The 23,421-nt window shown below is 33.8% G+C and overlaps 1 protein-coding gene across 13 annotated transcripts in view; it reads right to left on the bottom strand.

Annotated features, from left to right (window-relative positions):
- Window positions 1-787: 787 nt before the first annotated feature.
- The window catches only part of ORC4 (origin recognition complex subunit 4), an 87,591-nt gene continuing 64,957 nt past the window's right edge, over window positions 788-23,421 (bottom strand). For 10 of the 13 annotated variants that reach the window (XM_034954028.3, XM_055108467.2, XM_055108466.1 and 7 more), the window contains 8 exons: window positions 20,863-20,911; window positions 17,892-18,043; window positions 13,533-13,706; window positions 8,928-9,014; window positions 4,700-4,808; window positions 3,859-3,954; window positions 3,707-3,774; window positions 788-1,223 (listed from right to left, as the gene is read on the bottom strand). In XM_034954028.3, coding sequence (XP_034809919.1) covers window positions 1,035-1,223; window positions 3,707-3,774; window positions 3,859-3,954; window positions 4,700-4,808; window positions 8,928-9,014; window positions 13,533-13,706; window positions 17,892-18,043; window positions 20,863-20,911 — 924 coding nt within the window. In that variant the 3' untranslated portion in view covers window positions 788-1,034. The remainder of the gene's footprint in view (window positions 1,224-3,706; window positions 3,775-3,858; window positions 3,955-4,699; window positions 4,809-8,927; window positions 9,015-13,532; window positions 13,707-17,891; window positions 18,044-20,862; window positions 20,912-23,421) is intronic. The other 3 variants (XM_063595142.1, XM_063595141.1, XM_063595143.1) reach the window with 2 other exon arrangements.

Genomic DNA, 23,421 nt, shown 5'->3' with positions numbered 1-23,421 from the left:
TTTGGGAGTGCTTTTCCAGAAATCTCTGGTAGTCACGTCACTTCATGATGGGGCTATGTTCTGAGAAATGTGTCTTTGGGTGATTTCATCACTGTATGAACATCACAGAGTATACTTACACAGACCCTGATGATATGTATATAGCCTGTTACACACTTAGGCTATACAGATAGCCTAGCCTATTACTCTTCGGCTATAGCACTGTACAGAATGTTACTGTAATCATACTGTAGGCAACTGTAACACAATGGTAAAACATTTGTATATTTAGACATAGAAAAGGTACAGTAAAAATATGGTATAATCTTATGAGACCACCCTTTATACAATGTCATTGACCAAAATGTTACGTGGTGCCATGACTATACTTGTTAAGGAAAATTCCAGTCCTTTTGACCTATGGTAGGCTCAACAATCTGTAATTTTAGAAAATCCTACAAGGGATTCTGATGTGGATGGTATGAGTACCACATTTTGAGATGTCTAGAAGAAAAATCTTCAAACTCCTTGGCCTTTTTCTTCCATGGAACCATCTTCTGACTAAGCTGGTTAGTCTCCTGAACTAGAAAACCTGGGTCTGGGATAGAATCCAAAATTTGCATGTGGACAGAAAAAAACACTGCAGCAAACCTGCTGTACCAAAGGTTACTTATTATACTTCAGTGCTTACCATTGTTTTTTTTACTCCTTTGGTTTAAGGTTTGTAAAGACATCTAGCTGTTAGGTTGAAGTGAGCTCTTCAAATAGACCATTATATATATAAGTGTTAAAAAAGCACATGGTCTAGTCCCTAAAACAGTCATATTTTATTCTTCTGAACAGCTACTTACAAAGTAATCTCAATCAGTGAAATTATAAATCATGTAACTGTTCATGATTAAAAGGCAAGACACAGCCAAGACAGTAGATGGGCAAGTCTCACATAAATACAAGAATGTTTATAGAATGTTTAGCATATCATGTTAATGGACAATAGTTTTCCGTTCTCTACAGAAGTATGAATGAAATGCCAAAGTTGAAGTCACTGGTTATATTCATAACCAGCTTAGTGAGGATGTTGCCCACTGCCTCACATCTGTAGGACAGTTGGGATATTTCTGCAGAGCATTCATAATTTGAGTATTATCCAAAAGCAGTTTCATCAGCTGGTACTCTCTCTGTGAATTTCCTGAAGTTCTTTCCATGGGCTTTATTAATTCTAATTGCTGCAAGTGTTCAAAAGCCTGAAAGATGAAAGAAATAGTTTAGGTTGAATAGGAGAGGAGAGTGACAACTCTCCTGTTCTCTCCCAGAGAACAGTTAGCATTTTGGTCAGCTGCAGAACAGAGTACTGGGAAGCAAAATGTAACAACAATCAATAGGATTAAAAAAACTCTCACAACCCCATGAAAACTCATATTATCAGGTAAAACAGTGTCAGTGCACACTTACTTGTCCATATATTGTTGAATGTAAACACGGCAAACTTTAATTCAATATATACAATATGGTTTTCTTCCTAGCCTCATTCTCTATCATAGCTCCTCCTAGTACTTTAATAAATAGTTTCCAGTTCTCTGTAAAAACCTAAGAATCAGATAAGACTTTCTGATCAATTCCCTAGGCTACTCAGATTTGCATTTATATTTTGTCTGTCTCTATTTTTGCTTTGCTATGTAAAAAGGTAACACAGCTGTAACAGAGGGAGGCAGAAAAAGATCCTTGAGTCAACTAGACATATTCAGCTGATCCTGTAAGTAAAGGATTCAGCTGATCCTGTAAGTAAAGGATTCAGCAGGCTAGTATGGACATGGAGGAGAGGGGACAGGCTCCTGTTTCCTCTAAGAAGTCTGACTGAGACTGTCACAACCTTCTTCCATCTCCCCATCTTAATAGGGCTCTTTCCTGTCTACTTCCTCTTATCCTTAATATTCACCTATTATATCTTTTCTAACCTTGAGTGTTGTGTTAGGTACGTTATTAGGTTATGAAAAAAAACAAACCATTAAATCATGATATACTAACCATTAAATAATGATACACTGAAATAGAATATAATAGAATCCTCAGGAATCTTACAACTCACTGTAAAAACATCACTGGAACATATTCTCTATGTATCACATAAATTCTTCTGATAGAGAAACAGCTCAGATACCTTCATATCTGAACATGAGAAAATACTGGAGGCTGCAGGTGTTAAGAGCTGAATAGAACTGTGCAGATTTAAAACATTTCTAAATAGCAAAATACTTCATAATTGAAAATTCAGAAATGAGCAGCTACAAATTATTGAGAATTTAAATGCAGGCTGGGCGCAGTGGCTCACGCCTGTAATCCCAGCACTTTGGGAGGCCGAGGTGGGCGGATCATGAGGTTAGGAGTTTGAGACCAGCCTGACCAACATGGTGAAACACTGTCTCTACTAAGAATACAAAAATCAGATGGGCATAGTGGTGCACGCCTGTAATCCCAGCTATTCAGGAGGCTGAGGCAGGAGAATCGCTTAACTCGGGAGGCAGAGGTTGCAGTGAGCCAAGATTGCGCCCGCCACTGTACTCCAGCGTAGGCGACAGGAGACTCCATCTCAAAAAAAAAAAAAAAAAAAAAAAAAAAAAAAATTTAAATACTTGGGTAACCTTTCCATTTTCACAACTCTCACAAAATAAGACTATTAGGGGAAAAAAACCCTCCAGTATTGTAAAATACATTTCCTGTTTCTTTGAAGAAATGGCAATGCTCTGTACTCATTTTTGTTGCTACAAGAAATGAAATTCTGGTTACTAGGGCCTATAAGGGATGCCAATGGACTTGGGGAATCCACTGTTTTAAAAGTTTCTTTCCTTAAAATCTTCAAGAGCTGCACTGTCCACGCTAGGCTACTGAGCACTTCAATGTGTGACTCAATTTTTTTTTTAAACTTAAAAATGGATATTTAGTTCTATTAGAAAATTCTGAGCATGTTTAGAACAATTTCAAAATGTAAATTTACTTTCTCAGCTATACATTTTATGGAATCTAAACAGCAAGAATTTCCAGTAAACATTTAGGCCATTGAGATGTGCTTAAATATAATGTACACCAAATGTTAAAGACTTAATTCAAAAGAATGTAAAATACCTTACTGTTCTTCTATAATGATTATAGAATGACATATTTTTGATATGTTGCATTAAATATATAATTAAAATTAAACCTTTTTATTTTTCTTACAGGTACTGGAAAATTTAAAACTACATTACATGGCTCACATTATCTTTGTAGTGGACAATGGTAATCTACATGAAGTCCTGAAGTTGTAAAACTCATGACTCAGCCCCCAAATAACACTTTCTCTGTATGCCCTCAAAGGCCAGTAAGATTTTGTCTTTTAAGTTTCTTAATGGCTCTAATTTTCATTGTTTTCTCCTTTTACTGCTGAGATTATAAAAGCCAATCCTTGGGTTGGAAAGGGAAAGGTTATATCACACACTATACTGAATAGTTGTTTTCGGGATGCAAGTGCTCTGAAGAGACAGCAGAGGGCAGTATACCTCCACAAACTAAAACAACCGGTCACTTCCTCAGATTTTTCCAAAATATTTCATTTTTAGATAATTTTCTTGTTTTGAAAAAAATCTCTATAATACTTAATGTTTAAAAATGAAAGTGCAATTTTAATACATAATCAAATTGGATGTAAAAAATATACTTGTCTGTAGAAAAATGACAGCAAACTAAATCTTACCTTCATGACAACAGGTTTTTCAAAATTATAAACAGAATGTGCTTTCCTTTGAACAAACTTCTGAAACTCTGAGTAGAAAGCAATGACAACATTATACCTTCAAATAAGCAGTGGGGAAGAGTCAGAAAAAAGCTACTTAAGTCTCATCTCACCATTATAGACCATTTGAAAATTAAATGGCTCTTCCTCATAGATGTCATTTAAATGTTTCATTGCTATTATAAGACAGATTTCCAAGACTGATAGACCTACAGTAAAAGGGAAAAAAAACTATCAGTTTAATGACACATAAGACTGAAATAACTGTTCTCCAAAGAATACAATATAGTGAAAGATCTATGGTTCTGAGGGGTGAAGAAGGTCAAGATTCTTCTAGATTTCAATGTGTTTCAATTATCTATATAAATTTAAGTTACTTAACCTCCCTGAGCTTAGTTTTTTTCATATCTGCAAAATAAGGATATTTTTAAACTTTTAGAAATGTCACAAAGATTGGCAAAATATTATCAGGCACTCACCATATGGCCCACAGTAAACAAAATAAACTTCAATTGTTATGTGACTTTAAATCACATAGGGCCTTTGCGTAGGATTTATCTAGAGACTTCCTAAACTCCTGGAAATTATATCCAAATCTGTGTATTCCTTTTTTCCCCGGAGAGGAAAGGGTTCATTACATTTGGAAAAGGAAATAACAAACCCAAAATGGCTGAAACCCAGAGAATGCTCTTCAGTAGTTCTTGATACAATGATAACATCAGCAACATAGTCTTACCTGGATTTCCAATGTGGCAAAAGAGGCAGAGCGTCAAATTTTTTTTCACTTTAAATGGGAGTGATAGTACCTTTAAAGGGACTAAGTTAAAGGCTATATGGATACGAAAGTATTTTATAAAGCATTATGCCCACGTTAATTGTAATTTTAAAAACATTCCATTATCTAAATTCAAAGTTTTAAAAACCACAATTTAAAAAATAAGGCTGGGTTCTCACCATGTACAATATTTGCTTTCGAGTCCATGCTACACAGTTGGCTTGCTTCCATTAGATCTACGGCAGTCATAAATGGGTGCGATGCTGTTACTCGATTTAAAGCAAGCATCTAGGGAAAGACAGATCAGAAAAACAATTACGTATTTACATGGGCATTTTGGAGATACTGTGCAAAACTTCTGAATTTGTATAGTTAATTCTTCAGGGAGAGTAAATATTAATGCTTAGGAAGGTATTCTCAAACTCAGTTGTATTAAAATACAGTATTTCAATTTGTGTGTCACATAACTGCAGATGTAAAGCATAAAAAAAGTTCTTGCTGCTCTCTCTAACCCATCCCAGTTGCATAACTTGTTTACTTACTGCTTGGAAGAACAATGTTTAAAGAGGAGTAGGTCAAGGAGAAGAAACTAAAAATAATTAAGAATACTTACTAATAAAAGCCCCAAACACAAGCCCAAAAGGCAGATCTACGCCTTACTTGTTAACTTTTTCACCACCCAATCATCCAGCCAGGTTAGTATTAATTTAGACACAAGTTAGCTGTTTTATGTTCAATTGTACAAAAAAGAAAAGAAAACAGCACATTTATACTCAGGAATAACTCTCCTTGAAAGCACAGTCTCCTTCTCTTGTGCTGCTTCTCTGTTCAAAAATGAACAGAGGTCCTGGACCAGAGTTGCTACTCAAGTATTTGAAGATTTCCTTTCTTCCTTCTTTATTTGTATTTTTCATGAAAGTTAAATTTGGTCATTTAGGGTCAGAAGATTTAGCAGATAAAAATGCATGACCTCTGGTTAAATTTCAATTTCAAATAAACAATAAATAGTTTCTTAGTAGTATGTGCCATGCAATATTTGGGATATAATTATCCAAGAAACTCTCCTTCACCTTAACAAGGGCACAACTGATTAGCTGGGCAGAGAGTTTGGCAATCCTTGTCCTTCATTCTCCTACTGGTTGGGACCTAGATTGCCAGTGCTCCCTCCCTTTCTCTCTCCTTTCCTTTTTCCTTTAGTTATTAATTTTTTAATTTTTATTTTTTAACTTCATTTTTCCGTAAGTTATTGTGGTATGGGTGGTATTTGGTTACATGAGTAAGTTCTTTAGTGGTGATTTGTGAGACTTTGGTGCATGCATCACTCGAGCAGTATACACTGCATCATATTTGTAGTCTTTTATCCCTCGCCCCACTGGAAAACAATGTGGAGATTCCTTAAAGAACTAAAAGTAGAACTATCATTTGATACAGCAATCCCACTACAGGGCATCTACCCAGAGGAAAAGAAGTCATTATTTGAAAAAGATGCTTGCATGTGCATGTTTATAGCAGCACAACTCACAATTGCAAAGTCGTAGAACCAACCCAAATGCCCATCAATCAACGAGTGGATAAAGAAACTGTGGTATATATATACTATGGATATATGGATATATATATATATGGATATATATATATATATGTGGTATATATATACTATGGATACTACACAGTCATAAAAAGGAATGAACTAACAGCATTTGCAATGACCTGGATGAGACTGGAGACTATTATTCTAAGTGAAGTAACTCAGGAATGGAAAACCAAACATCATATGTTCTCACTGATATGATATGTGGGAGCTAAGCTATGAGGACACAAAGGCATAAATTTTTTTTAACATATACAAAGGCAACAGAGAATAATAAATATCTATGACTACTTTACCTGCTTAAGAAATATGATTTTAGAGTTGAAGCCCATCTCCTCCGGATTGGACTCTTCCCCACATAAAACAACCAAGTATGGCTATACTATTAGGTTGGTGCAAAAGTAATTGCCATTTTGGGCACTGAAAGTAATGGTAACTTTTGCACCAACCTAATACTTCTACTACATATACATGTATTATACAAGAGTAATTTTCAACTTTTATATAAATATATTGTATCTTCACAACTCTCTTCACTGTGAGGTTTTACCCATGTTGAGGCAGTATCAAATCTGTTTTATTCATTTTTTCGTTATATTTCTTTGTATATATCCATGATTATTCATTTCCTAATTTCCTATTGACAGACATCTTTCATTTCTTTTTTTTTCCCAATTATAAACAAGACTGTAATAAACAACCGTGGACATGTCTTCCTGTGCATTAGGTAACTAGACTTTCTCTAATTAGTATGTTTCTCTAGTTACCTAATTTGCTAAATAAATTGCTCTCCAAAGCACTTACACGTATTTACATTGGCAGCAGCAATAAATATTAATAGTCACAGTCATGATACCATCAAGCATAACCTTTAACACCCACTAGATTGGCAAGAAAAAAAAAGTTTAATTGTAGTATTTCTCTGGTTACTGGAGAGGCTGAAAATCTGTAATCTATAATGAGCTTCCACAGTAAGACAATGACAACAAATAATGGGATGAGCTAAGAATATGAGTAAGCAGCCCTCAAAGTAGAATCCCATATGACAAAAAACAAGCCATTATTTAATTCATTACCATGAATTAAAAATGTAATAGAAAAATGGCAGAACAATGGCCGTTAATATTGACAATACTGAGGCAGAGATATTTTCCCAGATGAAGACGTGTGTGTATATATATATACATACACACACACACACACACCCCTCCTCTAAAAATTACTAGTCCCCAAATTCCTTCATGATATGCTGAAAATGGCAGTATGCTTTTGACAATAGAAGAAAAGTAAATAGGGATAAAAAGACTTAAATTCCTCAGCAGAAGCAGCAATGAGGAAAGAAAACTTGTATATAAACATGGGTGAACCATACAGCCAAGTAGGACACAAACTTGAAGCCAGAGAGCTTTGGATTAAGTCCTGGCTTTGTTATCTACTAGTAGTGTGACCTTCGGCAAGTTACTTAGTTTAAGGAGCCTCAATTTCTTTAGGGGTAAGAATAAAAAATAAGATTATTCCAATGGCCAGACATAATATAGGTACTACTAGTATCAACAGTACTTGGCTCATATGCCAGTCCATAAATGGTAGCTACTGTCATTATTATTCTATTATTATTAAAAATGACCTTTCTATGAAACCAAAACTATCTTGTCTTTCAAAGGTATTTGCCATAATTTTCTAGAAATATTAGACTAAAACCAAATACTCTTAGTGAAGAAAGTTAATTTTCAGAACAATTAAGTACTTCTTGTTTGATATTGGTATTATGTAAGCTTAAGATATAATTACTTGGCAAAACATCATAACCAAGTAGGATTTATTCCAGGTATATAAGGCTGGTTCAACACTCAAAAAATAACATAATCAAATATATCAACAGGTTAAAGAGAAACATGGTCATGCGAAACGATCGAGAATAAGCATTTGACAAAATCCAACACCCATTTATAAGAAACTCTCAGCAAGTTACAAACAGATGAGGATTACCTCAACCTGATAATGAACATGTATAAAAAACCTACAGCTAACATTATACTTAATGGTAAAAGTTTGAATCCTTTCTTCCTAAGACTGGGAACAAGAAAGGATGTCCACTCTCACTGCTCTAATTCAACATAACACTGGAAATTCTAGCCATTGCAAAAAAGCAAGAAAAGAAATAAAAGGCATACAGATTGGAAAGAAAAAAAAAAGTCACTATTTGTGAAAAATGTAGAGTCCCAAGGAATCTATTAAAAAACCTCTTAGAATAAGTGAGTTCAGCATAGACTATAAGTCAATCACATTTCTATATATTAATGTATATATATGTAATCAATCACATATTCTATATGTAATGAATATGTGGGAAATGTAATGAATATGTGGGGAACCAAAATTTCAAAACCCATTTACAATTGTTCTAACAAATTAAATATTGGTATACACATTAAATAAGTACATCATCTGTGTAGTAAGAGCTATAAAATGCTGATGAAAGTAATCAAACAAGAAATCAAATAAAAGGAGATATGAACCCTATTCAGAGATTGGAACACTCGATGTAGTGTTCCAATGCATGTCGATTCTCCCAAAATTTACCTACAGGTTTAATCAATTCCCATAAAAACTTAATTATCTAATGAAAGATAGAAAATGATAAAAGTAGGCTGGGCACAGTGGTTGATGCTTGTAATGTCAGCACTTAGGGAGGCAGAGGTGGGAGGATGGCTTAAGGCCAGGAGTTCGCAACCAGTCTGAGCAACAAAGTGAGACCCCGTCACTATTAAAAACAAAAACAAAGCAACAAACAATAAAACAAAACTAATACAAACCAATAGCATGTGTAATGACCGCAGGTTTTTGCTGATATTGAAATGCTTCTGTAGTACTTCTTGCACACTTCTATCTTCTGAGAGATACTAAAGGGAAAAAAAAAAAGCCAAAATTGAGGAAAGATGTAGTTTAAAACCTAAATATAATCCTGTGCCTTACTGGTTGGTGTACCTTACTAACTCTATCTAATATTAATTCATTATTAAATAGATGTTGGTCTTATCTGTAGAACACTAAAACCAAAATAAAGTTTCCAGTCTACTAATTTTCTTATCCTGTTCTTTATGTTAATTCAATAAACACAATGATAAAACAATCCTGGCTAACCCCAAATTCGTACTTGAATAAGGGAAACTACTACACAGTCATACTAGTGAAATGAACAAAATGCAGCACAAAAACAGAAGTGCATGAGTTACTGTACCTAGGGATACAAGGTAAAGTATTACAAAGAATGCTTAAACTGGATGAGACAAGAGATTTAAAAAAGAAGGAAGAACATTCCAGTTACAGGGAACAGCATGAGTAGCAGGAAAATTATCACATTGGCAGAAAATGAGTAGTCACGTACTGGAGTCTCAATTACTGGCAAAGTGAATGTACAAAAAGAAAAGGCAGAAAAACCTAACTGGAGGTAGCTGTCCAGACAAGAGGTAAAGTGGGTCGGAATTATCTGAGTGTTATGAAGAAAAAAGAATTAAGACGTTTATAGGAGTACATCTGGTAGAGAATTAACTGGTAGCAGAAGAGAAGGAAGGGTTTGAAAGGTAGAAGATAAAAATCAAAGATGATCTATGGGAAACAAAATGGCCTGTGAAAAGTGAAATGTGGTCAAAAAATGAATCTTGGATTATTAATATTTAAGTAGTAGGTGGGAAAAGAGAAAAACTAAGAAATTAAGAAAGATACCAAAGACTGGAAGAGAATCTAAGACAGAGCAGAGATCTAGAAAACAAGGGAACAAAGTTTTAAGAGAGAAGTGAGGTTCAACAATATAAACTACTTTGTAAAAAGATATATTTGAGAAGAGGCTAACGGCTTTAGAAATTCAAATATCACCAGGGCCCTTTGAGAAAGTACCATCTAAAGAGGCAAGTGACTGCAGTAATTAGGGTTGAATGGAAGGTGAGGAACACTGGCATTGAAGAAAAGATTAGATGAAAAAAGAGTAAATTCAGAAGTAGCAGAGCCAAGAAAGGCCTGGAAAAGATTGTCATAATTTTTCAAAAATCATCTGCATGGAATAAGGATTCTTTTTCAAAAAAAAAAAGCCCAGAAAACTAAGCATTTCTGTATTTTCTAGAGCTGTAATTATATGTATTTACTTTGTCCACTCTAAGAAGACCAGATTCAGAAGTAAGTTCTAGTCTACTGGAATAAAATTTTATACTCTCAGGAAATATATTATCTTAATTATAGTTCCCACTCCCTTGCTATTGTTTCTAGTCTTCTCTTTGTATTTTAAAGGACTTCTGGTTACTATATCTTTTTCTATCACAAACACGGTAGAATATCCTTGGAAGTACACAGGGTGAACATAAAAAAAACAAAGTAATACCTTTTGGAAATTAAAAAAAAATTTGTTTAGCTTTTCCAGTTTTAAAATTGCAATATGGAAGATATGTGGCTAAATATCACAGGCAAACTATAGTCTTGGTTTCTGTAATCTGTAACTTGTAGAAGTTGATGTGGTAAAATCGGAGCACTTAGGAAAACTAAAGAAAATCACCTGGGACAAAATTGAAGAAATTTTCTCTGCAAGAATCAATTATTTTTAAAACCTGTATTTGCCTCTCTTTGACATGATGCTTCAAAGGTTAATCTTCTATACTCCACCTTCCTACTTTATCTCTTTATTTTTTAGTGGTTTGACTCCAATTGCCCCTCCTTCTAAAAGCTATCGCCTTCTTGCTTCTATAATTACTTATTCTGCTTTTTAAAATGCCTACCTTATCTACATGAGCCATTTAAACAAAAAAAATTGTCTAACCTTGTTCATTATATTTTTAATTCCATCTTGATTCAAACACTATACTCTATTTGAGGATAAGGCTATTATCAACAACCACATAAGCTACAGTACTTTGGGAGATTTCATTTGAGGAGAATAAGGTATGATTCTTTTAAATGTTCTTTTTAAAGGATCCCTCTTATACTGCCATGCTAAGATAGAGTCTACTCTGCTTATTTGACTCATTTGAAGTAGGGCTAAAACAAACCTTCAAATTAGGCAGGATATCAAGGTTCAATCTTATCCTGAAGATATTTCTTGGATGAGATTCCATGTGTGACCTGTTATCTGTATCACTGCTATTGGCTTAATCCTGCCATTCAAAATAGCTTCCTGGATAATCAGCACTAAGAGAAAGAATAGCTCCCTTAATGCAGCTACCACCCTACTCCACAAGGCAGGGACTCTGACCATGGTGCTGACAGATTGTTCAAGTGAAGCTCATTTTATTCACATACCAAAGACAGGCACAAGATGATCAGGATAGGGGAAGAAAATATTAGAACTCAGAGACACAAACACCAGTGATGCTGGTTCTACTTAATGAAACTGACTATTAAGACTATCAAAATGATGACAAGATAGTGCTCACATGCAGGGGATTTAAGGTCTGCAACAAAAGTCCAGAAAGTAGATTAGTTATGCTACTAACACATGGTTACCATTTTCTAAGAAGCAGTTATACTTCTTCACCAGTAACTCCCAGCATCCTCTTTATTTATAGACTCAATTTGAGATGCTCAGAATGCAACACAGTTGGGAAGGAAAGTGGATGAAAAATGGCACAGTGCAACCTAGACCATGTAGTTACCTTAGGAAGATTAAGTGTGAGCAGGTATGGAAAAAAAAAAGCCCATGGAAAGTACAGACATTTAAATACTATGAAAGACTACATTTGAATCTCTAAAACAGCCAGAAAAACATACTGGTGGAATAAGACAATCAGTTCAGGAGTTGTAGAAGATGAAAGTCTGTGAGGCACTGAAAAGTAGATCTAAAAGCTGAAGATCCAGAGGTCTGGTTCACACCAGACCCCAGTAAAAGGGGACAATGTGGGAGTACCAACTACAAAGAAGGTGCTCCTATAGATGGAATCCTATAATTAGAAATAGTATCAAAGACACTTGGTCAGGTAATTGAAATACCCGAGTCTCAGGAAAGATTGAGTGGAAGGGAGAATCCATACCTAATTATATCAAGGCATAATATCTGAATTTTAAAGATAATGTCAGCTATTTTTACATACAATTATGTACAGTTGTATTAAGAAAAAGAACAGGGAATTATTAATCATAACAATGGGAAAAAAGTAATATAAAAATATGTAGGCTTTGAGTCCTTTATGTAAAAACAACATATTTAGCATGTATGTAAACTCTGCAATGTTGTAGACCAAGTAATTATTCCATAGTAGAAGAAAGGAGAATTGATATAGTCTTAAGGGAAACTTCCACTGTTTATCATGTATTCTTTTGCACTAATTACATTTTGTTCAATAAACTTTTATGATATTTTAAAAAAATGAAATGTGTCAAAATACTGCTTACATGAGACTATATTTTATAATCAAACAATAATCACTTAACAAACTAAATGCAAAACGCTTCCAATTTAGTATTAGTATTTAAAAATTCATGGTAAAAATACAATCTACCACTATTGCTTTAAAACAAAACAATCCTTTCTATGGAGTCAGTGAATATAGACTGTGTAATTCTATTCAAAGATCTAATTATCCTTACCGGTATTTTAACATTATAAATCAGTTTTTCCCAATTCCTTCAGAGCCAGGGACTCTATATTATTTTCCACTCTCATGAGGCCAATATTTTTTGAGATTCTAGCATAAGGGACTTATTCATTAATGATGTTTTTCAATTATATTATTAAATACACACACACATGCATACTTCCTCCTTTCTCTTTGCCAACTGAAACTTTTTGACAGCGTAAGATTAAAATGCTAGTGTGTTGAGAATATTTTAAGCACAGGTAAATTTATAGTCTCAAAGGTGTGGCAAATCTTTAAAACAACATATGAACCTGCCTTTGTATCTAAGACTCTCAGGTCTCCAGGGACTGTGAGATGTGATCACCTATTAGATAATATAACTGGAGGTGCCACAGTCTGTACTGCCTCTTAAGGCCCAACAAAATAAAAGCTGAAGTTGCTAATGAAAACTGGAAGAAAAAAAAATCCACACAGAATAGGTATGAGTCATTAACATTTATTTATCATTATTTACTATTTATTATTATTGTTAAATATGTAAAATATATAAAATAAAATTATCTAAAATATAAACCACATATAGATAAAACTAAAGCCTCATTAAAGTTTACTTCAAACTAATAACATAAATCCTAAAGCTTAACTGTGATGTTCTTTTGAGATAGAATTTAGGAGAAATGACATTTCAACTGTCTGTTATAAGAAGAAAATTTTTAAAAAGTATATAATTTGTATTACTGCAGCATTATCCTTCAGCAATATTAGAAACTTTGTGTTAATTTACTAATTTCTAAAATTTGTGTTTTAATTGCTTTAAATCATATAGCAAGGGACATTTAGCTTTATTGCCTTTTAAGATACCTGAACATTTTCATTCCACTTCTCAGCAAAAACCTTGTCTGGAAACTCTGCAGGTAGAGATAACTGTTCTTTAAATATTTTAACATACTGTGGAAAACCAAATGAATTCATTAAGTGTATCTGCCGGTGAGAAAATCTTGACTTCACTCTTTTTTCTAAGAGTTCCAAAATATCCTTAAAAACAAACAGAAATCTCTATAAGGAAGATGAATGTTTTAAAAAAAACAAAAACACTGTACCAATGTTAGAGGTGTAAGTAAACTATCACCTATAATTAGTAATGTTTAGTCTACAATACATAATTAAACATTTAAAACATTTTATGCAAACTAAATAATCCACCTCCAGGCATTTGCTGGCTTGGTGATGTCATGCCTTTTTCCCACCATGTTACTCTCAGCTAATCTGTAACATTCCAAGACCCAACATGACCGTTTAAAAAAACTGACAATATTGAATAGCTATATGTCACAGTAACACCAAGAGTGTCAATAAGGAATTCTGTACATTCTATGAAGAACTGAGATTAAAAAATTAAAAGCATGATAGGCAGCAGGAACCAACTTTAGGAGAGGAAAGTGGCAGAAATGCAACATGGCATTCGTAAGTTATCTTACGGCTTTTTTTTTTTTTATAGTAATGCTTTTAGACTCTATTTGTATTTGTGCTATTTTTCCTTAAAAAGAAATCAGGAATCAAATTTACTGTCAAAGAACACTAAAAACCAAAGGATAACTAATATGTACTGCTTGTAAGGACATACGAAGTGTTCTTAAATGAAGAAAATACTTCCACAAAACTGATAGGCATTCAAACTATCCAAGACATCAAAAGCACAATAGGTAAGCTGTCTTCCTAAGTCACATATATTGCAGGAATTGTCATTCCTAAATCTCTTTTTAATAATGAACTTGAGCAATTTTTCAAAATATATTATAGGACACAGCATATTATATATAATACATATAATTTATATTATATATGTATATATACATCTATATATACACAGTATAGTATAATATATATTACTTAAGTTACACTCCAAGGTATACAACCAAGACAAATGAAACCAGATAACCACAAAAAAAGTGTATGTGAATGTTTGCAGCAGTATTATTTTTAATAGCTTAAGAAATATAAACAACCCAAATGTCCATCAACTGATGAATGGATAAACAAAGTGTGGTATAGCTACACAACAGAATATTATTTGGTAATAAAAAGGAATAAAGGGCTGATATATGCTGTAACACAGATCAACTCTGAAAACATGTTAAAGAAGCCAGTCACACAAAACTATACGTTGTATGATTCCAAAATTACTGAACAGTCAGAAAGTGGATTAGCAGATTAGTGGTTGCATAGGGCTGGGGAGGGAACAGGGGATTTGGGGTGATCACTAAAAGGTATGTGGCTCTTAAACTGTGGTGATAAATGCACAACTCTGTGAATTGTGCACAATTTTGTGAATAAACAAAAACCCTGTTAATTGTATAATTTAAATGAGTGAGTTGTATGGTATAAATTACATCTCAATAAAGCTGTTTTAAAAACAGTGACATGATATTTGATGACTTTAAGGAATTACAGCTAATATAACAATTATATTAGGGAAATATATTTTTAAAGAGCTCTTATCTCCTAAAAATACATTCTAAAGTACTTACTGATAAAATGATATAATACCTAGTTTTTGCCTCAAAATAATACAGGAATGAAAGGAGATGTTGAGGATAAATAAAATTAGTCTGTAGTAATTGAATCTTGGCAATGAGTGGAGAAGGGAATTCAGGGCTCATTATTTATTCTTTCCTACGTATATTGTTGAAATGTTATAAAGATTTTTAAAAGGGGAGTAGTTTAAGCCCAGAAATATACATCTCCACATCTAGCCAGATGACTCTCATAATACCTACGTGAAGAAATCATGATATAGAGGAAAGAATTCAAGTGATCAAAATGGGATCATGGTTAGTTTGGGAAGGTGGACAGGAAAGACTAATAGCCTGAGGTAGGAGGTGGGAGGGTGAATAAAAAATTTTGAATGTTTTTATGAGGTCAAAGAAAAGTATAGTGCCAGCATGAGAACTAAAAGACAAGAAAGGTTATATTCAGAGATTCAGATATTGTACATTTATTTTCTATTAAGAAAGAGTTCTAGGTCACCCATATAGGTAGACAGTGGAAGTAATAATCTATACAAGCAACAATTCAGACCCTAAATTTGGGAATGAAAAGAGATGGAAGTAAATACTGTCTTTGTAGTAGGCAGTAATGACAGAAGTTGGCAATGTGGGCATACAGGAACTAGTAAAAACAAAACAAAAACAAAAAAACAAAAATGGAATTACTCCCAATGGGGAAGAAGATGCTTGCTGGCAAAGTCACTACTCCCTCTATACTTTTGTTCTCTCCCTATAAACGTGGATACACAGATAAAATTATACTTGAGGCCAGGCTCAGTGGCTCACGCCTGTAATCCCAGCACTTTGGGAGGCCAAGGGGGGCAGATCACGAGGTCAGCAGTTCGAGAGCAGCCTGGGCAACATGGTGAAACCCCATCTCTACTAAACGTACAAAAATTAGCCAGGCATGGTGGTGTGTGGCTGTAATCCCAGCTACTCGGGAGGCTAAGGCAGGAGAATTGCTTGAACCCCGAAGGTGGAGGTTGCAGTGAGCCGAGATTATGCCATTGTACTCCAGCCTGGGCGACAGAGCAAGACTCCATCTCAAAAAAAAAAAAAAAAAAAAGAAAAAGAAAAAAAATTACACTTGAAAGAACTACACAGTTGGAGAATTATATATATACAATAAAAAAGAACATCTGATAACACTGCTAAGAAGTTACTGGCATTTTATTTGGTCCATTATTGGGTCAACAACACTCACCACAGCCACTTCCACCCAAAGGAAGATTTTTTTTTTTTTTTGGCAAGAAGGAGGATGCTTCTTTGATCCTTGTCATCGCCTGCTGCTTTTGGCAAGGAGGAATAAAGATATGTGGAGCACCAGCCAGTGATGTATGAGGGATGTTTCTACTAAAGCCATGTATCATAAGCTCTAGAGCACAGGGAAGGAGGGGCAAATGACAGTCACTCTATAGAGAAACAGCACTGGAAGGAGGACTGTTGAAATATGAATTAGAAAAAAGTTTCACTTTTCTGAAAACGAAAAAGGGCTGTAGGAAAGGAGATGTGAACATGTAAATGTGCCTGACACATCTGCTGAGAATGGAAGGGGAAGAGGATTGCAAGAAAGCTATGGAGGCATGGCAGTCATAGCATGAGAAAAGAGACAACTTTGCTATGGTTTGGATATGGTTTGTCCCCACCAAATCTCATGATGAAATTTAATTGCCAGTGCAACAGTGGGAGGTCACTGGAGTGGACCCTCATGAATAGATTTAACACCTTCTTACTGGAGTGAGTTCTTGTTCTCATGGGGATAGATTAGTTCTTGAGACAGTGAGTTGTTATAAATTGAGGTTCCAACTCCTATCTGGTTCATTTTTGCACGTATCGGTTCCCCATTTGACCTTCCACCATGTCATGCAGCATGAAAACCCTTGCAACAAAGCCAGTGCCATGCGCTTGAATTTCTCAGCCTGCAGAACTGTGAGATAAATAAACTTCTTTTCTTTAAAAATTACCAAGTCTCAGGTATTATGTTATAGCAACACAAAATGGGCCAAGGCACTCTTCAATACCAGTTTTATCTGAATTCAGTAAGTTCATACTACATGTGTGTAAGAAGGTAAACACAAAAAGGCCTGTACTGCTGTCCAAAGGTACACATGGTTCAATATGTACAGAGCCTTCACAAGGCAAAGTGATAGTGATATTGAGACTATAGTTAAAATCATTCTAAAATATCCCATGGAATGAAGAAGCCACTATCTACTGTCAGTGCTTGGTAGAATCTTTTCCATTTCTGGAGATGTGTACTTTGAAAGTTGGAATAGTATTACTTAGAGTTGATTTCAAGCCTTTTCAAAATATGGGAAAAAATCTTAAAATAAAAACTATTACCAAGTTTTCTCAAATATTGGTGAGATTTAACCGCCTCATTACTTGATAATGTAGAAATTATATTTATTAGCATAATCTGATTTCATACTTTTTTCTTCAGTAATTTCACTGGGAGGAGGGAGGTATTCATTAATGGGCTAAGGTAACTACTAAACTGTTTTCCTCAATTTGAGTTGAAAGCAGGATAAATACACCAGGCACTGCTGAAACAAAATTTTTTAAATGCCTAATATAATGACCTAAATAAGTGAAAAAAGACTAGCAGTGTCAGCAATTAAGCTTGAATTTTAAAATATTATAATCAATTTTTTTAATGAACAGAAAGACTTACCAATCTACATGTAAGACCAATAACTGCTATTGGGGTCTGTGCAGACTGAGAAATGTCAAAAAGATTATAGAGAAGTGTTTGGTTTTTATGATGAGCAAAAAGATCAAATTCATCTAATATGAAGATCACTGGGCAACTGCTAGTTCGGTCACCTAAGATAAAATAAGAGCATTACATTAATAAGAAATTATATCCATCTTTCCTAAATTTCCAAACCATTTACTATATTTCAGTTTTTAAAACTCAATTCTGTAAACATTCTGACAGCCTACTTTGGGTAGGGGATTTACTGATGCATATACGTTCATTCAACAGAAAAAAATTATTCAAAGGACAAACACAGCCCCGACTGCTCTCAAGAAGTTCAGTCTAGGCTGGGCGTGGTGGCTCATGCCTGTAATCCCAGCACTTTGGGAGGCCGAGGTGGGTGGATCACCTGAGGTCGGGAGTTCGAGACCAGCCTGACAAACATGGAGAAGTCCCATCTCTACTAAAAATACAAAATTAGTCAGGTGTGGTGGCGCATGCCTGTAATCCCAGCTACTCGGGAGGCTGAGGCAGGAGAATTGCTTGAACCCAGGAGGCAGAGGTTGTGGTGAGCCAAGATCGTGCCACTGCACTCCAGCCTGGGCAACGAGAGTGAACTCCATCTCAGAAAAAAAAAGTTCAGTCTAGGCCCAGGCATGGTGACTCACGCTTGTAATCCCAGCACTTTGGGAGGCCGAGGTGGGTGGATCACCTAAGGTCAGGGGTTTGAGACCAGCCTGGCCAACATGGTAAAACCCCATCTCTGCTATTAAAAATAAAAAAAAAATTAGCTACTTGGGAGGCTGAGGCAGGAGAATCTCTTGAACTGCGGAGGCGGAGGTTGCAGTGAGCTGAGATCACACCATTGTATTCTAGCCTGGGCAACAAGAGTGAAACTCCATCTCCAAAAAATAAAAAGTGCAGTCTAGTTCCTAGACTCTAGTAGAGTTTGTTGTTGAAAAATGTCAAAAATCATTTAAATGACTAAAGACTATTATTTTTATAATTACGTAAATATAATTCTTATTTAATGATTATAAAATTGACAGAGTTTTCTATACCTACACAGAACCAAAACACTTTAAGATTAAAATATAAGGGGAGTCACTAATTAATGAACAAAACTAATGCTTTAAAAGAGAGTTGTTTATTTAGTAGAAATACAAGGTACATTTCTTGTAGAAATACTTTTTATAAACAAACTTTTAGATTATAAAGTTCAACTAAAGCCACTTAAACTCCCTTGAAGCACAACTTTTAGCACTTCAACTACAATGCTTTTCATGGGGAAAGTTCCACATCACCCTCTGGTTACATTTTTCTCACTTCAATAATGGAAACAACTTTAGTAAAAGAATCCCTTTTACCTTAGGCTTAACGCCTTTATATTTGTGTTAAAAAGTGAAACAAATATCTGATAAAAGAAAGACTTATTTCAACAAATAACAAATACAGTAGCCTAAATGACTTAATACTGGTACAAAACCAAAGGGATTACTCAAAAGTCTAGAAAGAGACTTATGTACTAATATAGAATTTTAGTATTTGATAAAATATTGCATTATACATCAGTGGGGAAAATTAGTCTATTCAAAGTTAGATCCCTACTTTACAGGTAAAATCAGAATAAATTCCAAACAAATTATAAATTACAAATATATATATATATTAATAAAAAGATGGATCAATGAATGTTTTTATAATCTGAAGGAGAGAAAAAACTTTCTAGATAAACTTAACTATGTGGAAAACATAAAACTTTACATCAGCAGAAAAGTCCAAACCAAACTTAAGGGAAGAGAAAAATAAAACACAAAAATTCCGATAAATAAGCATAACATAAACATTACCACAACAGGTCAAAGACCCAACAGGAAATACAGTCGTGTGTCCCTTAATGACAGAGATACGTTCTGAGAAATGTATTGTTAGGTGACTGCATCGTTGTACAAGCATCCTAACAGTGTACTTACCCAAGCCTAGATGGTATAGCCTACTAGACACCTAGGCTATATGGCATAGCCTATTGCTCCTAGGCTATGAACCTATGAGTATGTGATAGTGTAGACAACTGTAACACAATGGGAAGTATTTGTGTATCTAAACATATCTAAACACAGGAAAGGTACAGTAAAAATATGGTTTTATAATCTAATAGGACCACTGTCACATATGTGGTCTATCATTGAATTAAAGGTTGTTATGTGGCACATGACTGTACATAAACCAGGAAATTTCAAAGGTCAATAAAAATATGAAATGACAAGCATCACCACTATCAGAATTATGCAAATTAAGTAACCAGAATTATGCAAATTAAAGAACAAAATTATTCAAATTAAACTAAGAGCTGAAAGTTTTTCTATTATATGGGCAAACATAAAAATAATAATTGTTTTTGAGGTTGTGAAGAAAAAGATATCAAATATTTTTACAAATTAAACCTTTAGGGTAGTTTTTAAATGTTAAAGATGGTGCCTTTTAACCCAGAATTCTACCCACAGAAATTTATCCCAGGAAATATCTGGATGATCATCTAAGTATCTCTTCTTAATTATAAAAAATTAGAAACAAAAGCCCATAATTGGTGATTAATAAATAGCACCTTATAAAACAAGAACCATAAAAATGATGATGCAGATCAAAATCTGCTGATTACAAAATAGGTAAAATAATTTTATTGTTGTAAAAAGTCACATTTATCTCTATCAATAATATACTGATATAAAGATCAGTATATCATTGAATAAAGATAAGAAACCAAATGCTAATTGAGATAATCACTGTTATAGTGGTGGGAATACAGTGAACATTGTATTCTTTTTAATGTTTCTGTATTTTGTGAGAGCTTTTTTTTTGGCAAAAGCTTGTATTACCTTTATAATCAGGGAAAAAATAAAGTTAAAACAGATCTTCTGAAACGGCTGAATATGTTAATATTTACCTTTTTTTAAAGCTTCCAGAAGAAATGAAAGGTTTTCAGCAAAGCTTCCCTGAACAACAAAATGAGATAAAATGATTAAAAGTTTAGTGAAATAAAGAACAAAAGATGGCTGTCTGATTCTCAAATTTTATATAAACACTGTATAACTTCTAGTTATTAGAGTCATTGCCCAGACTCTGCTGAGTGTCTCTATACTTCCTATCTAAAACTTAAATACTTAAGCAAAGATGGCACAGCACTGAAAATGGCAATTACAATGTCATCTTTGAAATTTTATATTTTAGAACTTGAGGATAAAACGGTCAAAGAAGAAAAAGAAAAGTAAGAAATTTTATATTTTCCGGAAAAAATCTGAAAGAATGTTAAATTTATTTGAAGGTAGTTTTGTAGAACTGCCATATTCTAAATATAGTTTGAGACCTAGAAATGGATTCTACTTTGTGTCTTCAAACACAATGGGGTCTTGCAAGTCTCTAATTTGTACCGGTAAAGAAATAACCATGAATTTAAATGAGAAACAAAAAGAAAAGGCTTTTTTGAAACATTAGATACTATAACAGTGTTTGTCTATTCAAGAGTATACTGAAGAATTTATGTATATCATATCATGTTTGGCTATGTTTACTTGGAATATAGCCAAAACATTTTTGGATACAATTAAATATTCTTGATGAAACTTAGTGTAGTAGATGCATTATCCAGGTGCTCCAGATTGTGGGTAGAAGCCCCATTAAAATATTTGTTTCATTAAAATTATTAACTTTTACTTCGTTCAGAGTTCATAACTAAAAGAAACAGCCAACTTTAAATTTGAGGAGATATAAAGGAGAAAAGAAACACACTTATTCATTCTCCAGTTGAGAGATCTAACATAAAAATAGCATAAAGGTTTTAAAACTTTCACATATTGTGATGTTGTTATGCTATTTCCAAGGCAGGCAGACCAAGAGGTATTATCCATAATTTACCGTAATATAACAAATCCTCAAAGAGACAATCTGTTGGGAAATCAGTGGTCAGTTACTCAAAGGTAGCTTGTCTTTCAGGCTTTTTGCTTAGAAGATTATTACATCTGATACTAAGTATATGCTTCTATAAATACGTATTTGTGCATGTGTAATATACATATATATGTCTGCTTATATCAAACCAGAAAAGCTGTGGGTTGAATTAAGTGACTTAGGTTCTTATAATGTCCAGGCTCTGCCATTTTATGACCTTCGGCAACCTAATTATGCTCTCTGAGCAGAAGCCAAATTTATATAATGAAGGAATTAAACTATTAATTTCTATAGCAGTATTTCTCTATTCAAGAGTATATTGAAGAATTTATGTATATCATATCATGTTTGGCTATGCTTACTTGGAACACAGCCAAAACATTTTTGGGTACAACTTAAACTAATAATCTCTATATATGATAATAATAGCGAAGATTAGAACAGAATGATAAAAAATTGTCCTTTTTATTATTTCACATAAAACCAATATGAATATGTAACATTTAAAAATGTCAGAAACACCTATCCAGATCAACTGGGAACCAAAAGCCAAACTGAGCATACTTAACAAGAACTGTCTTTGGCTCAGTATAGGCCACTAGCTTCAACATCACATTCTAAACAGGAGGTAGAATATTAGATTTATAGATGGGGCATTTTGAAACTGCACTTCAAAGACCTACAGACTTTGGAAGGGACAAATTTACTCAATCTTTTAGATTAGATTAGCATTTTATATTAATATTTTTATAGATTAATATATTATATTAATAATTTATATTATATAATACTCTATAATTATATATAAAACTATATTTATATATAATCTATTAGATAATTATATAGATATAACCTATTATAGAATTACATAGATTATATAATTATATAATTAATAATTTTATAGAGTATATAATTATATAATTAATAATTTTATAGATTGATTATTAAAGAAAGAAACTCACAAATGCTAGGAGTCTTACACAACTATGGCGGTGTCATTGCAGCACAAAGCACACAGTTCAGAAATTAGAGCGATGCCACTGCATGGTCACCAGTAACCAGAAAATGAAGTTGGAATGTGTATAATCCACTCCAACTGCATAAGCAGTATGAGGCTAGGTAATTTCATCATGAAAATTCAGGTAGGTGCAAAATTAAATTATCATGTTTTCCTTAGGCCCTATATATTAGGTGAAAGGTAAAAGTTTAATACAAGTTTCAAAACATTTCAAGTCAGTTTCTTTTACTGATGTTGTTCACTGCCCTGAGACTATAAGATGATATGATAATGAAGTATGAATAAATTTCTGAAAACAGAATAACTGACATTTGTACAGCACATTACCATCCAGCAAATTATTTTTTAAGTTAAATGATGTGTAATGTTTTCTTTCTTCTTCAAAATAATCCTGTGAAGTATGGATAATAAAATAACGCCCAATTAACATGTAAAGAATCTGAATTTAGAGATACTTGTTAGCTCAAGATTATCAGGCAGTCAAAGGGTTGTAAGGCATGACTGAAACCCACCTATTGCAGCCTCAAATTTAGCACATTT

This window comes from Pan paniscus, chromosome 13 (assembly GCF_029289425.2).
Source record: "Pan paniscus chromosome 13, NHGRI_mPanPan1-v2.0_pri, whole genome shotgun sequence".
Lineage (NCBI taxonomy): Eukaryota > Metazoa > Chordata > Mammalia > Primates > Hominidae > Pan > Pan paniscus.
This window is presented reverse-complemented; position numbering and strand designations above follow the sequence as displayed.